Raw genomic sequence first — 14,451 nt, 5'->3', positions numbered from 1 at the left:
TGTTTGATATCAAACATGACAGAGTTTGTATATGTTATATGGCTGTCTCACTTACAAACCGGGAAAATGGACTAGGAAGGTTGTAGGGGTGTCCTGCTCCTGCAAGGGCACTCTCACTCTTAGAACTGAACACCCTGATTTCAGGATTGAAAAGGCCTGCTGTAGGGGTGACTTATAGATTTTAAGTGCAGTGATCCCAGATATAGGGAACCTATATCTTTCGTAAGGGGGGTTAGCCCCAGCTACCATAGGCTACAATGGCAGCCCTGTAGTGACAGTTTGAATGGTCCCCCATGGGCGGCATAGTACATGATTCATCTTATGGGGTAACCATGGGGTACCTATGCCCTGGGTACCTTAGTACCATATACTAGGAACTTATAAGGGTACTCCAATATCCAATCTGGGATGTACCTAAGTACGTACCATAACAAGTTAGGGGAGAAAGCAGAGAGACTGGGATCCTGATCAGTCCAAGCATAGCACCAGACAAAAAGTGGGGTTAACTATAAAAACAGACCCTACTTTCCTACATAACTACAATGTAAAAGGATAGGAATATATAAAAATATCTCCCATTCAGTTATATAGCTAAAATGCAACTGATATGCATGTGTAAAATAGCCCTCCACTTTACATAAGGTAAGAACCTTTCTCACAATTTGGGCTCAGGATTGTGGGTATCTACCAGACGTGGTAACTACAATTACCCTAAGGCGCTACATTTACTATATATGGTAATTAACTCATTCTCACAATTTTCAACATGAGTATGAGACATAAACAGCTAAATTGCTTTTTATCACGCTAAAATCCACACACTTTGCAATTCAGTGTTAGTTTACCCAAAACAATTTGCAGCTTTGACTAGGTGGAATTTATCATTTAAAAACTATGAGTGTCTGATAATAAAATTATTTTACTTTCCATTCAAATGCTTGATTCCGCAGGGAACAAAATTTAACTTTGAACATCTATGACTGTCTAATCTATCATCTACCCTATATGTATGTATTTTAAAACAATTAAGTATAAGGAATGTGATTGCACTGAGGGGTGAAATTAAGCTAAAATGCTAAGTGTAAGGAATAATTTATGACAACAATATAAACTGACATCTTGAAAGTGCTTCTTGACTCTGTAACTTCATTACTATTGAATGGTTGAATAACAAATTGTGTGTCGGATATAAACAAACACTCCAACAGATTTAGCAAAATCACAAATTAGTACAGAGTTCTTTACTTTTTATAATATAATGGCACGTTTGGTTTTCAATTATGGAACAATGGCCACATGCACTGTATGCCCCACACAAAAAACTGGTTGTGACCCACAGTGAAATTTACAAATCAACTTACATAGAAATAATAAGTTGGTTCATAATATTCTGTTTCTGAGTATATCATATTCCAGTGTACCTAATGAATACTAAATAGAAAAGTTTCAAATTACAACTGAGTTCAATTGGTGGCCATCACAATGATGGTGGCCTACTAATGTCTGGAGATCAACATGTCTGTGATGGTCTTAAAATATTTTTTGTTTTTCCTATGGAGCCCATTCTCCCCAAAGGATACAGTGTTGCACATTAAAAAGTTGACTTTTTAAGGTTTGTTGTTCAATACTGTTTTTATTCACATTTGCAAAGTGGAATGGGTCCCAAAAGTGGCTCTGTCCTGTCTGTGACTAAGGTATCACACAAACATGGGAGCCAGTAATTTTCAATGTTTTTGACTGGATTACATTTGCAAAATTTTGATCCATCACATATTGATTTGGTTCGTATAGGTGATGTCTAACACTTGAGCTTTCCAAATAGTGAATAGGTGGGGGTTATAATCCAATTTTAAGAGTCTGCAAAAGATTACTGACATCCAAATTTGGATTATAACATTAGGAAAAGTATCTTTCAATTTGCAAACTAGGAATCTGAGTATAAGCAGTCGTAAAAGTGCTGTGTAAATGTGGGTGCATATTTTCCGATTATGAAAATAAAATCAGTAGGCAATGCACAGTACGATTAAGAAGCAAGCATGGGGGAAATCATTGAAATACATACTTCCAGTAGTTGATGTATAGACTGTAGTGCCTGTTGTGGTTTTAATGGAGGGAGGTGTGGTGGCTATAGAAATAGAAAATGATATACATATTATGAAGAAGCCCATATTTTAGTATTTCAAACTTCCTATAATTATTTGACATGATTATCAAATCCACATATTTCCTTGAATCTTTAATGTTGGGCAAAGGAATGTAATCAATGCATTTTGTTAATTCTTGTAGTTAATCTTTTTTTAAATCAAGTTCTTTTTATGAAGAGAGAAAATCGTCACATAAGACAGAAATATAATGTAATAAGATGGGAATATATGCCAATATATTCCAATCTGTTTCATAGCTAAAATGCAGAAGTTATAATATAAAGCATGCGTAAAATAACCCTCCCCATTAAGTAAGGCAACATCCCTTATAACAATGTGGGGTAAATATTGTTATCCTAAGATGATGAATGTGTGGTAAATACATCCTTTTCCGAGTTTCAATCATGAATACAAGACATATAAACCTGAATTTGTTTTAAAACATAGAATTCTGCACATTTTCCCATCTAGTGGGCCTTTACCCCAATAAGGTTCTGCAAGTTTGCCCTGCTGGAATATATCAGTGGAAAACCATGAGTGTATGATAATGTGTTAAAATTGCTTCCTGTGCAAACCTCTGTTTCAGTAGAGAATATTTTTTTTAAATCTGAACTTGTAATGACTGCCTAAAACATGAGATGCACTATAAGTATGTTTATAAAGAACGTGAAGTATATGGAATTTGATTATTCACACTTCAGTTCACTTCTATTCAATGATGGTCTAATTAATTGGGCGTAAAACGAAAACAAACACTCAAAAGATTGTGAAAATCAAAAAATTAGGATCAAGGCTTTGCATTTAGAATACTTCTCTTTATACAAATTAATTGCACTATTTGGGTTCAATTATGTAACTATAGGCCACATGCATTAACTACCAGTCACAAAATATGGTTGCGACCAGTATGGAATTTTACTAAGCAATTTACGTAGTAAGAGATCCAGTCATACAATTCTGTTTCTGAGTGGATCATAAACCAACTTACACTTTGAATATTAAAGAGGAAGTATGCAAATTGAGATTCACTCCAATTATTGGACAGGTGTCGGGATATCAATATGCTTTTGATAGTCTAAAAATAAAAATGAACTTTTTGTATGCAGTCCATTTTCCTTCAAGTATGCCGTGCAATAAACATAAATGTATAAGTTTTTATAATTTTTCTTGAAGAGTAAGCAGTGGTCCCCTTTGTACTCTCCAATAAACTTTGTTTTACATTCAAAAAGGCAAAGGGGTCCCTAAGTGGCCCCAACCTTTTTGTGTATGGGGTTTCACCCAAACTCAGGGTCAATGATCCTAAAAGTTTTATGACTTGATTACACGAGCAAAATATTAAGCCATTACATGCTTCGTCCATGTTTATAAGTTATGCCCACAATTTGACCTTGCCAAAAAATTAATTGGCATAGATTATAATCTTATTTTAAGAGTCAATAAAAGTTTACCGACTTCCAAATTTATATAGGTATATTAGAAAAGCATATTTACATTTGCAGCCTACAAATTGCCACATGTGCAGCCATATAAGTGCTTTGTATGTGTTGGTACATATTTTGGTAGTACACAAATATGATCACGAAGCAATGCACATTAACAAGCACCCATGGGGAGAAATCATTGAAATACATACTTCCAGTGGTTGAAATATAGACCGAAGGGCCTGTTGTGGTTTTAGTGGGTGGAATAGTTGTAGCTAAAGAAACAGACAATAATGGAAATTTTATCTAAAAGCCACATGTTTTAATATTTTTGTAATTCAAATCCACATATAAATATTTGTCATGCATTTTGGCTCTCTATATATTCTTGACTCTTTAGTGATGTAAAAATGAATGTAATCAATAAATGGTAATTTACTCTTGTAAATAAATTATTCCTTAAAATCAAGTTATTTGTTTTATCACGTAGAGAAAACCATCATTTAAAACAGACGTTAGGATTATATGAAAATATCTCCCAATCAGTTATATAGCTAAAAGGCCACTGGTATGCATGTATAAAATAGTCCACCTCTTTATGTAAGGTAAGAACCTTTATAACAATTTCAGTCAGGATTGTGGGTATTTACCACAGGTGGTAAATACCATTACCCTAGGGTGCTAAATTTACCATGTGTGGTAAATATTTAATTCTCCTTGTTTTCAACATGAATATTAGACATAAACAGCTAAATTGATTTTTAACATGTTGAATTCAACACAGCTTGCAATTTAGTGTAACTTTCTGCCAAATTGTTTTGGGGAGGACGTTTGACCTGCTAGAATCTATAAATTGAAAATTATGAGGATCTGATAATGAAATAATTTTACTCTCTAGTCAAATGCTTCATTCCACAGGGAACAGCATTGAACCCTGAACATCTATGATTGTCAAATCCATCATATGCCCTTCGAATATATATTTAAAAACAGTGAAGTATAAGGAATGTGATTGCACTGAGGGGTGAAATTAAGCTAAAATGCTATCTGTGAGGAATAATTTATGACAACAATATAAACTGACATCCTGATAGTGCTTCTTGACTCTGTAACTTTGTTACTATTGAACGTTTGTATAACAAATTATATGTGGGATATATACAAACACTACAAAATAATGATCAAAAATTAGCATGAAGTTCTTCATATTTACATTACTTTTATGACATAATTGCACATTTTGTTTTCAGTTATAGAATGATGGCTACATGCATGCCAGGCACAAAAAACTGGTAGCAACCATCATTGAAATTTGCAAATCAACATACATAGTAATAATATGTTGATTTATAATATTCTTTTTTTGAGTGGATCATTTTCCAGTCTATCTGATGAATATTAAATAGAACATTTTCAAATTGCAACTGAATTCAATTGGTGGCCATCACAGTGATGATGGCCTACTAATGTCTGGAGATCAACATGTCTGTGACCGTCTTAAAATATTTTTTGTTCGTCCTGAGGAGCCCATTCTCTCTAAAGGATACAGTCTAGAACTCTAAAAAGTTGACTTTTTAAGGTTTGTAGAAGTATTAGCTGTGATCCCATACCTACTTTTCAATACTGTTTTTGTTTACATTGACAAAGTGGAAGGGTTTCCAAAGTAGCTCTGTCCTTTCTGTGACTAAGGTATCACACAAACATGGGAGTCAGTAATTTTCAATGATTTTGACTCGATTACACTTGTTAAATATTGATCCATCCGGTTTGTATACAGGATGCCTAACATTTGAGCATTCCAAAAACTGAATGGTGGAGCTTGTAATCCAATTTTAAGAGTCTGCAAAAGATTACTGACTTCCAAATTTGGATTAGTACATTAGGAAAAGTATCTTTCAATTTGCAAACTAAGAATTTGAGTATATGCAGCCGTAAATGTGCACATTTTGTTTTCAGTTATAGAATGATGGCTACATGCATGCCAGGCACAAAAAACTGGTAGCAACCATCATTGAAATTTGCAAATCAACATACATAGTAATAATATGTTGATTTATAATATTCTTTTTTTGAGTGGATCATTTTCCAGTCTATCTGATGAATATTAAATAGAACATTTTCAAATTGCAACTGAATTCAATTGGTGGCCATCACAGTGATGATGGCCTACTAATGTCTGGAGATCAACATGTCTGTGACCGTCTTAAAATATTTTTTGTTCGTCCTGAGGAGCCCATTCTCTCTAAAGGATACAGTCTAGAACTCTAAAAAGTTGACTTTTTAAGGTTTGTAGAAGTATTAGCTGTGATCCCATACCTACTTTTCAATACTGTTTTTGTTTACATTGACAAAGTGGAAGGGTTTCCAAAGTAGCTCTGTCCTTTCTGTGACTAAGGTATCACACAAACATGGGAGTCAGTAATTTTCAATGATTTTGACTCGATTACACTTGTTAAATATTGATCCATCCGGTTTGTATACAGGATGCCTAACATTTGAGCATTCCAAAAACTGAATGGTGGAGCTTGTAATCCAATTTTAAGAGTCTGCAAAAGATTACTGACTTCCAAATTTGGATTAGTACATTAGGAAAAGTATCTTTCAATTTGCAAACTAAGAATTTGAGTATATGCAGCCGTAAATGTGCTTTCTTCATGTGGGTGAATATTTTCCTACTATGAAAATAAAATCAGTAGACAATGCACATTAAGAAGCAAACATTGGGGAAATCACTGAAATACATACTTCCGGTAGTTGGTGTATAGACCGTAGTGCCTGTTGTGGTTTTAGTCGGGGGAGGTGTGGTGGCTATAGAGATAGACAATGATAGAAATGTTATAAAAAAGCCCATATTTTAGTATTTCAAATTTACCTCAAATTATTTGACATGGATTTCTAATCCACATGCATCCTTGAATCTTTAGTGTTGTGCAAAGAAATGTAATAAATGCATTTTGATCATTCTTGTAATAAAAAAAATCTGAATATCAAGTTATTTTTATCATGAGGGAAAATCATCACATAAAACAGAAATATAATGTAATAAGCTAGGTATATATGACAATATAGCCCAATCTTTTTCATAGCTAAAATGTAGATATGATAATATGAAGCATGCGCAAAATAACCTTCCAAATTAAGTAAGGCAACATCCCTTCTAACAATTGCGGGTATTTACCACATGTTATCAATATCATTATCCTAGGATGATAAATTTATCATATGTGGTAAATAAGTCCTTTTCCTAGTTTCCATCATGAAGACAAGACATAAAAACCTGAATTGGTTTTTAACTTGTAGAATTCTGCACTTTTTCCCTTTAGTGGGCCTTCCCCCCAATAAAGTTCTACAAGTTTGACCTAATGGAATATATCAGTGGAAATCTATGAGTGTGTGTAATATATATTAATTTTGCTTCCTGTGCAAACCTCTATGTCAGTAGATAAAAAAAATCTGACTTTGTAATGAGTGCCTAATACATGAGATGCACTATAAATATGTTTATAAAAACAGTGGAGTATATGGAATATGACAACATGGGATGATGACATTTGCACAAAATGTTATTTGTGTAGACTCATTGGTAACAGAAACACAAACTACTATTGCCATTACTTTGCTTGACAATTCAGTCCACTGCTATTCAATGATTCAATGATTGTCTAATCAACTGGGCTTACAATGAATACAAACACTCGAAGATTGTGAAAATTTAAATATTGGGATACCGGCTTTGCAGTTATGTAACTAGAGGCCACATGCACTAAATATCAGTCACAAAATATGGTTGCGACTGGTATGGAATTTTACCAAGTAATTTACATAGTAAGAGATCCGTTCATACAATTCTCATTTTGAGTGCATGATATACTGGCCTACCCTTTGGATATTAAAGAGGAAGTTTTCAAATTGAGACTCACTCAAATTATGGAGCAGGTGTCAGGATATCAATATGCTTGTGATCATCTTAAAATAAAATACACTTTTTGTATGCAGATCATTTTCCTTCATGTGTGCAGTGTGATAAAGACACTTTTTTTATAATTTTTGTTGAAGAGTAAGCAATGGCCTCTCCAACAAACTATGGGGTCAATTAGGATGGCGGACAGACAAAATCCGTCCGCCATCCTGTCGGAGGACGGGACTGTCCACCACAGGGGCGGATGTCCCGTGCCTCGAATTAGGATGCACCCGCCACAGTGGTGGGTGCATCCTGCATTTTTTACATTGCGGCGGGCGGTGCTGAAAGCACCACCGCCTGCAATAAAAAAATGCATGTTGTGCCTGCCATGCTGTATTTTGAAACGCAGGAGGGTACCATAGGTACCCCCCATGTGCACCCCCCACCCCCCCTTCACCCTGGGGGCCTGCAATGGGCCCCCAAAGCAAGGACCGTATGCCTTTTTGTTGTGGCATTGCCGCCACATTAAGGCATTCCCCTCAGCCCATCCTAATATGGCTGGCGGTGTCTGATAACAACCGCCACCATATTAGACATTTTCCGCCGCGGTTGCCTTGTGACCACGGCGGAAAAGCGGCGGATGGTCTTCCCGTCCGCCTTGGTTCCCCCCGCCATTATAATATGGCGGCGGGGAATAGTTGGCGGACGGGCAAGGATGGCAGACGGATCGCCACTGCCTGCATGGCGGTGTCGATCCGTCCGGCATCATAATTGACCCCTAAGTTTTACATTAAAAAAGGGAAAGGAGGTCCCAAAATGGTCCCAGCCTTTTTGATTCTAGGGTATCACCCAAATCCAGGAGACAGCAATTTTTAATTTATTTATAACTGGATTACACTAGCAAAATATTCATCCATCTAGTTTCTTCAATTTTTATAGGTGATGGCCACAATTTGACCTTGCCAAAAAATGAATTAGTATAGGTTATAATACTATTTTAAGAGTCGGTAAAACTTTACTGACTTCCAAATTTGGATTGGTATATTAGAAAAAACATATTTACATTTGCAGACTACAAATTGCAGCATGTGCAGCCATAAAAACGCTTGGTGCATGTTGGTACATATTTTGGTATTACACAAATAAAATCGAACGGCAATGCACCTTGACTAGCAACCAGGGGAGAAATCATTAAAATACATACGTCCAGTGGTTGAAGTATAGAGCAAAATGCCTGTTGTGGTATTAGTGGGTGGAATAGTGGTAGCTATAGAAATAGACAATAATGGAATCATTATCTAAAAGAAAAGCCACATGTTTTAATATTTTTTATTTTCAAATACACAAAGAAATATTTGTAATGCATTTTGAATCCATATCTTGACTATTTAGCGATGTGAAAAGGAATTTAATCAATAAATGTTGATTTATTCTAGTAAATAAATTATTTCTTGAATTCAATTAATTTTTTATCACCTGGAGAAAACATTTTTTTTAATACAGAGCTACAATGTAATAGGATAAGAATATATGACATTTTCTCCCAATGAGTTATATAGCTAAAAGGCAACTGTTATGGATGAGGAAAATAGTCCTCCACTTTACCTAAGGTAAGAACCTTCATAACAATTTGGCTCAAGATTGTGGGGATTTACAGCACGTGGTAAATACCATTACCCTAGGTGCTAAATTTACCATATATGTGTCCATCTTAAACTATTTTTTTTTCTTATGGAGCCCTTTCTCTTTAAAGAATACAGGGGCATATTACCAACAACTAACGATAATTATCGCTATGTTGGCCTAGCGGCAATATTTTTATCGCCGAGCTGCGGGAACCTTGCTATTATCAAGGTTTATCTCCTAAGCGATAAAAATCGGCCGAAATGCATTAATATCGCTGAAAAGTCAGCGATATTCATGCATTACCGAGCTAATGCTCTTAGCCATGTTTTCCACCTACCATTGGATAACATGGCTAAGAACTGCTCAGGGGCAGGTGTTAGCTTTTGGAGATATTCGCGCTTAGCGCGAATATCTCCAAAAGTTGGTAATAAGAGATAGCGATGTTAGCGACTGTTTCCAGTCGCTAACATCTTGGCACGCCCACTTTGCATGTCATTAGTGATACATTTCACTGACATGCAGAGCAGGGCCCAAGATGGCCGCTATCTCCTACTAGCTGTCGCTAACTGGTGTTAGCGACAGCTAGGTAATAGGGAGATAATTTTATCTCCGCTTTCTTGTCTTTTAAAGCCAAAAAAGTGGAGATAAACCCCCTTAATAATATGCCCCACAGTGTAGCACTTAAACGTAGTTGACTTTTTAAGGTTTGTTGAAGCATAAGCAGTGATCCTCTACCTACTCTCCAGTACTGTTTTTATTTACATTAACAAAGTAGAGGGAGTTCTGAAGTGGCTCTGTCCTTTCTGCGACTAAGGTATCACAGAAACATAGGAGTCGGTAATATTCAATGTTTTTCACTGGATTACACTTGCAAAAATTGGATCCATCAAATATCAATTTGGTTTGTATAGAGTAGGCCTAACATTCAAGGTTTCGAAATACTGAATAGGAGAAGGTTGTAATCTAATTTTAAGAGTCTGCAAAAGATTACTGACTTCCAAATTTGGATTTTTATATAAGGAAAAGCCTCTTTCAATTTGCAAACTACAGATTGTAGTAAATGCAGCCATACAAGTGCTTTGTAGATGTGGGTGCATATTTTCCTATTATGAAAATAATATCAGTAGGCAAAGCACATTAGGAAGCAAACATGGCAGAAATCATTGAAATACATACTTCCAGTAGTTGATGTATAGACCGTAGTGCCTGTTGTGGTTTTAATGGGGGGAAATGTGGTGGCTATAGAAATAGACAATAATAGAAATATTATCAAAAAATGTTTTAGAATTTAAATTCTACCTATAATTATTTGAAAGGAATTTCAAATCCACATATATCCTTGAATCTTTAGTGACGTAATCAATGCATTTTGATTATTCTTGTAATTAAAACAATTCTTAAAATGAAGTTGTTTTTATCATTAGGAAAAATCATCACATAAAACAGAAATATAATAATAAGATAGGTATATATGACAATATATCTCAGGCTGTTTCATAGCTAAAATGCAGAAATGATCTTATAAAGCATGCGCAAAATAACCCTCCACATTAAGTAAGGCAACATTCCTTATAGCAATGTGAGGTAAACATGTGATAAATATCATTATCCTAGGATGATAAATTTATCATGTAAGATAAACAAGTTATTTCCTTAGTTTCCATCACGAAAACAAGACATAAAAACCTGAATTTGTTTTTAACACAAAGAATTCCACACATTTTTCCCTTGTAGTGTGCCTATCCCCCAATATAGTTCTGCAAGTTTGACCTGCTCGAATATATCAGTGGAAAACTATGAGTGTGTGATGATATTTTAATTTTGCTTCCTCTGCAAACCTCTTTTTTTCAGTAAAGACAAGAATTTAAATCTGAACTTCTAATGAGTGACTTAAACATGAAATGCACTGTAAGTATGTTTTTAAAAACAGTGAAGTGTATGGAACATGACTACATGGAAAGATGAAATTTGCACAATATGCTATATTTGTAGAATCATTTGTAACAGAAACAGAAACTGTTGTATTGAATTTGCTTCTTGACCCTTCAGTTCACTGCTATTCAAGATTGTCTTATTAATTAGGCGTAAAAAAATACAAACACTCAAAAGACTGGGAACATCAAAATATTAGGATAAAAGATTTTCATTTAGATTACATTAAGTTATACAAGGTAATACAATGTAATTGCACTATTTGCGTTTAATTACTAAATACAAGTCTCAAAAAATGGTTGGGACCAGTATGGAATTCAATAGGTAATTTACGTAGTAAGACATCCGTTTATAAAACTCTGATTCTGAGTGGATGATATACCGGCCCACCTGTTGAATATTAAAGAGGACGTTTGCTAATTGAGACTCATTCCAATTATTCGGCAGGTGTCCGGATATCAATATGCTTGTGATCATCTTAAAAGAAAATAAACTTTTTGTATGCAGCCCATTTTCCTTCAAGTATGCAGTACATTTAAGAGAAATGTATAGTTATTTTTTTTACATTTTTGTTGAAGAGAAGGCAGTGGTCCCCTTCCTACTCTCCAACAAAATTTGTTTTACATTCACAAAGGGAAAGGGGTCCCAAAGTGGCCCCATCCTTTTTGCTTATGGGATATCACGCAAACGCAGGGTCAGCAATTTTTAATGTTTTATGACTGGATTATACTAGCAAAATATTGACCCATCACAAGTTTCTTCAATTTTTATAAGTGATGCCCACAATTTGACCTTTCAGAAAAGGGGGTGGTGATGGACAGAGCATCTGAATTAAGCAGAACACTCATACCCAGTCTAAAGATCAGGGCTTGATCCATCACCGTTTTTTAGCTCACTGCACCATCCCAGTTCAGAACCTGGCTACATGCAAATTAGTCTGTCCCTGGCCCAGTGCATCATGGGAACAGGGCAGACCAAACTACCAAGCCAATTCTTTACTGGAAAGGAAACAAGCTTCCGGGGACCGGTTTCTGGCATTGCAGCCGTCTTCGGTCCGGCTTGCTTGAATCCTTATGGTGCAGTGAGCAAGGGACTCATGTCTGAGCATACCCTTCCACTCCTATAGTGGCCAAAACGATTGGGGGTGGTGATGGACAGAGCATCTGAATTAAGCAGAACACTCATACCCAGTCTGTCCCTGGCCCAGTGCATCATGGCCACCACAAGCGTGGAAGGGTATGCTCAGATGTGAGTCCCTTGCTCACTGCACCATCAGGATTCAAGCAAGCCGGGCCGAATACGGCTGTAATGCCAGAAACCGGTCCCCGGAAGCTTGTTTCCTTTCCAGTAAACAATTGGCTTGGTAGTTTGGTCTGCCCTGTTCCCATGATGCACTGGGCCAGGGACAGACTAATTTGCATGTAGCCAGGTTCTGAACTGGGATGGTGTAGTGAGCGAAAAAACGGTGATGGATCAAGCCCTGATCTTTTGACTGGGTACGAGTGTTCTGCTTAATTCAGATACTCTGTCCATCACCACCCCCCTTTTTGAATCACAATTTGACCTTGGCATAAAATGAATTGGTATACGTTATAATACTATTTTAAGAGTGACTAAATGTTTACTGACTTCCAAATTTGGATTGGTATATTAAAAAAACATATTTACATTTGCAGACTACAAATCGCAGCATGTGTTGCCATAAAAGTGCTTTGTACATGTTGGTACATATTTTGGTATTGCACAAATAAAATAAAATCAAAAGGAATGCATGTGAACATGAGCAAGCAACCATGGGGAGAAATCATTGAAATACATACTTCCAGTGGTTGAAGTATAGACCGAAGTGCCTGTTGTGGTTTTAGTGGGTGGAATAGTGGTAGCTATAGAAATAGACAATAATGGAAATATTATCTAACGGCCACATGTTTTAATTATTTTTTATATTCAAATACACAAATAAATATTTGTCATGCATTTTGAATACAAATATATTCTTGACTCTTTAGTGATGTGAACATAAATGTGATTAATAAATGTTAATTTATTCTTGTAAATAAATTATTTCCTAAAATCAAGTCATTAAAAACAGAACTACAATGTAATAGGATAGGATTATATGACAATATATCCCAATCAGTTATATAGCTAAAATGCAACTGGTATGCTTGTGTAAAATAGTCCTCCACTTTATGTACGGTAAGAGCCTTCATAACAATTTGGCATAGGGTTCCAGGTGTTTACAGCACGTATTAAATACCATTACCCTAGGGCGCAACATTGACAATGTGTAGTAAACAAACATGAGACATAAACAGATGAACTGCTTTTTAACATGCTGAATTCCACACAATTTGCAATTTAGTGTAACTCTCCCCCAAAAAGTTTTAGAGGTTTGACTTGCTGGAAACTATTAATTGAAAACAATGTTTTTGACTGGATTACACTTGCAAAATATGACCCATCATGTATCAATTTGGTCAGTATAGAGTAGGTCTAACATTTGAGGGTTCTAAATACTGAATAGGTGTATGTTGTAATCCAATTTAAAGAGTCTGCAAAAGAACACTGACTTCCAAATTCGGATTGGTACATTAGGAAAAGCATCTTTCAATTTGCAAACTACGAATTGGAGTATATGCAGCCGCAAAAGTGCTTTGTAGATGTGGGTGCATATTTTCGTATCCTGAATATAAAATCAGTAGGCAATGTACATTAAGGGGCAAACATGGGGAAAATCATTGAAATACATACTTCCAGTAGTTGACGTATAGACCATAGTGCCTGTTGTGGTTTCAGTGGGGGAAGGTGTGGTGGCAATAGAAATAGACAATGACAGAAATGCTATCAAAAATCCCATATTTTAGTATTCAAATCTACCTAGTTATTTGACAGACATTTTGAATCCACGTATATCCTTGAATCATTAGTGTTGTGCAAAGGAATATAATTAATGCATTTTGATTATTCTTGTACTATTCTTAAAATCAATGGGCCTTATTTATGAAGGCCTTGCGCCACCGATGCGTCACTTTTTCCCATGTTAAAAGTGACGCATCGGCGGCGCAAGGCCTTCATAAATAAGGCCCAAGGTATTTTTATCATGAGGAAAAATAATCACATAAAACAGAAATATAATGTAATAGGATAGGTATATGACAATATATCCCAATCTGTTTCATAGCTAAAATGCAGAAATGATAATATAAAGCATGTGTAAAATAGCACTCCACATTAAGTAAGGCAACATCCGTTATAACAATGTGTGCTATTTACCGTATGTCATAAATATCGTTATTTTAGGTCGATACATTTATCATTTGTGGTAAATAAGTCTTTTCCTAGTTTCCATATTGAAAAGAAGACATAAAAACCTGAATTGTTCTTTATCCCTTTGGGTGCTCATGACGGAATGGTTTCGTCATGA

At 35.6% G+C, this 14,451-nt stretch overlaps 1 protein-coding gene across 1 annotated transcript in view; it reads right to left on the bottom strand.

Annotated features, from left to right (window-relative positions):
• MUC19 (mucin 19, oligomeric) overlaps nt 1-14,451 on the bottom strand; it is a 1,331,159-nt gene that overhangs the window by 522,290 nt on the left and 794,418 nt on the right. The window contains exons 67-71 of the mRNA XM_078649731.1: nt 12,845-12,907; nt 10,269-10,331; nt 6,311-6,373; nt 3,778-3,840; nt 2,063-2,125 (exon numbers count right to left, since the gene is read on the bottom strand). Coding sequence (XP_078505857.1) covers nt 2,063-2,125; nt 3,778-3,840; nt 6,311-6,373; nt 10,269-10,331; nt 12,845-12,907 — 315 coding nt within the window. The remainder of the gene's footprint in view (nt 1-2,062; nt 2,126-3,777; nt 3,841-6,310; nt 6,374-10,268; nt 10,332-12,844; nt 12,908-14,451) is intronic.

Source organism: Lissotriton helveticus, chromosome 1_1 (genome assembly GCF_964261635.1).
Source record: "Lissotriton helveticus chromosome 1_1, aLisHel1.1, whole genome shotgun sequence".
Classification (NCBI taxonomy): Eukaryota; Metazoa; Chordata; class Amphibia; order Caudata; family Salamandridae; genus Lissotriton; species Lissotriton helveticus.
The sequence above is the reverse complement of the archived record's forward strand: the minus strand, read 5'-3'. Positions and strand labels throughout refer to the sequence as shown.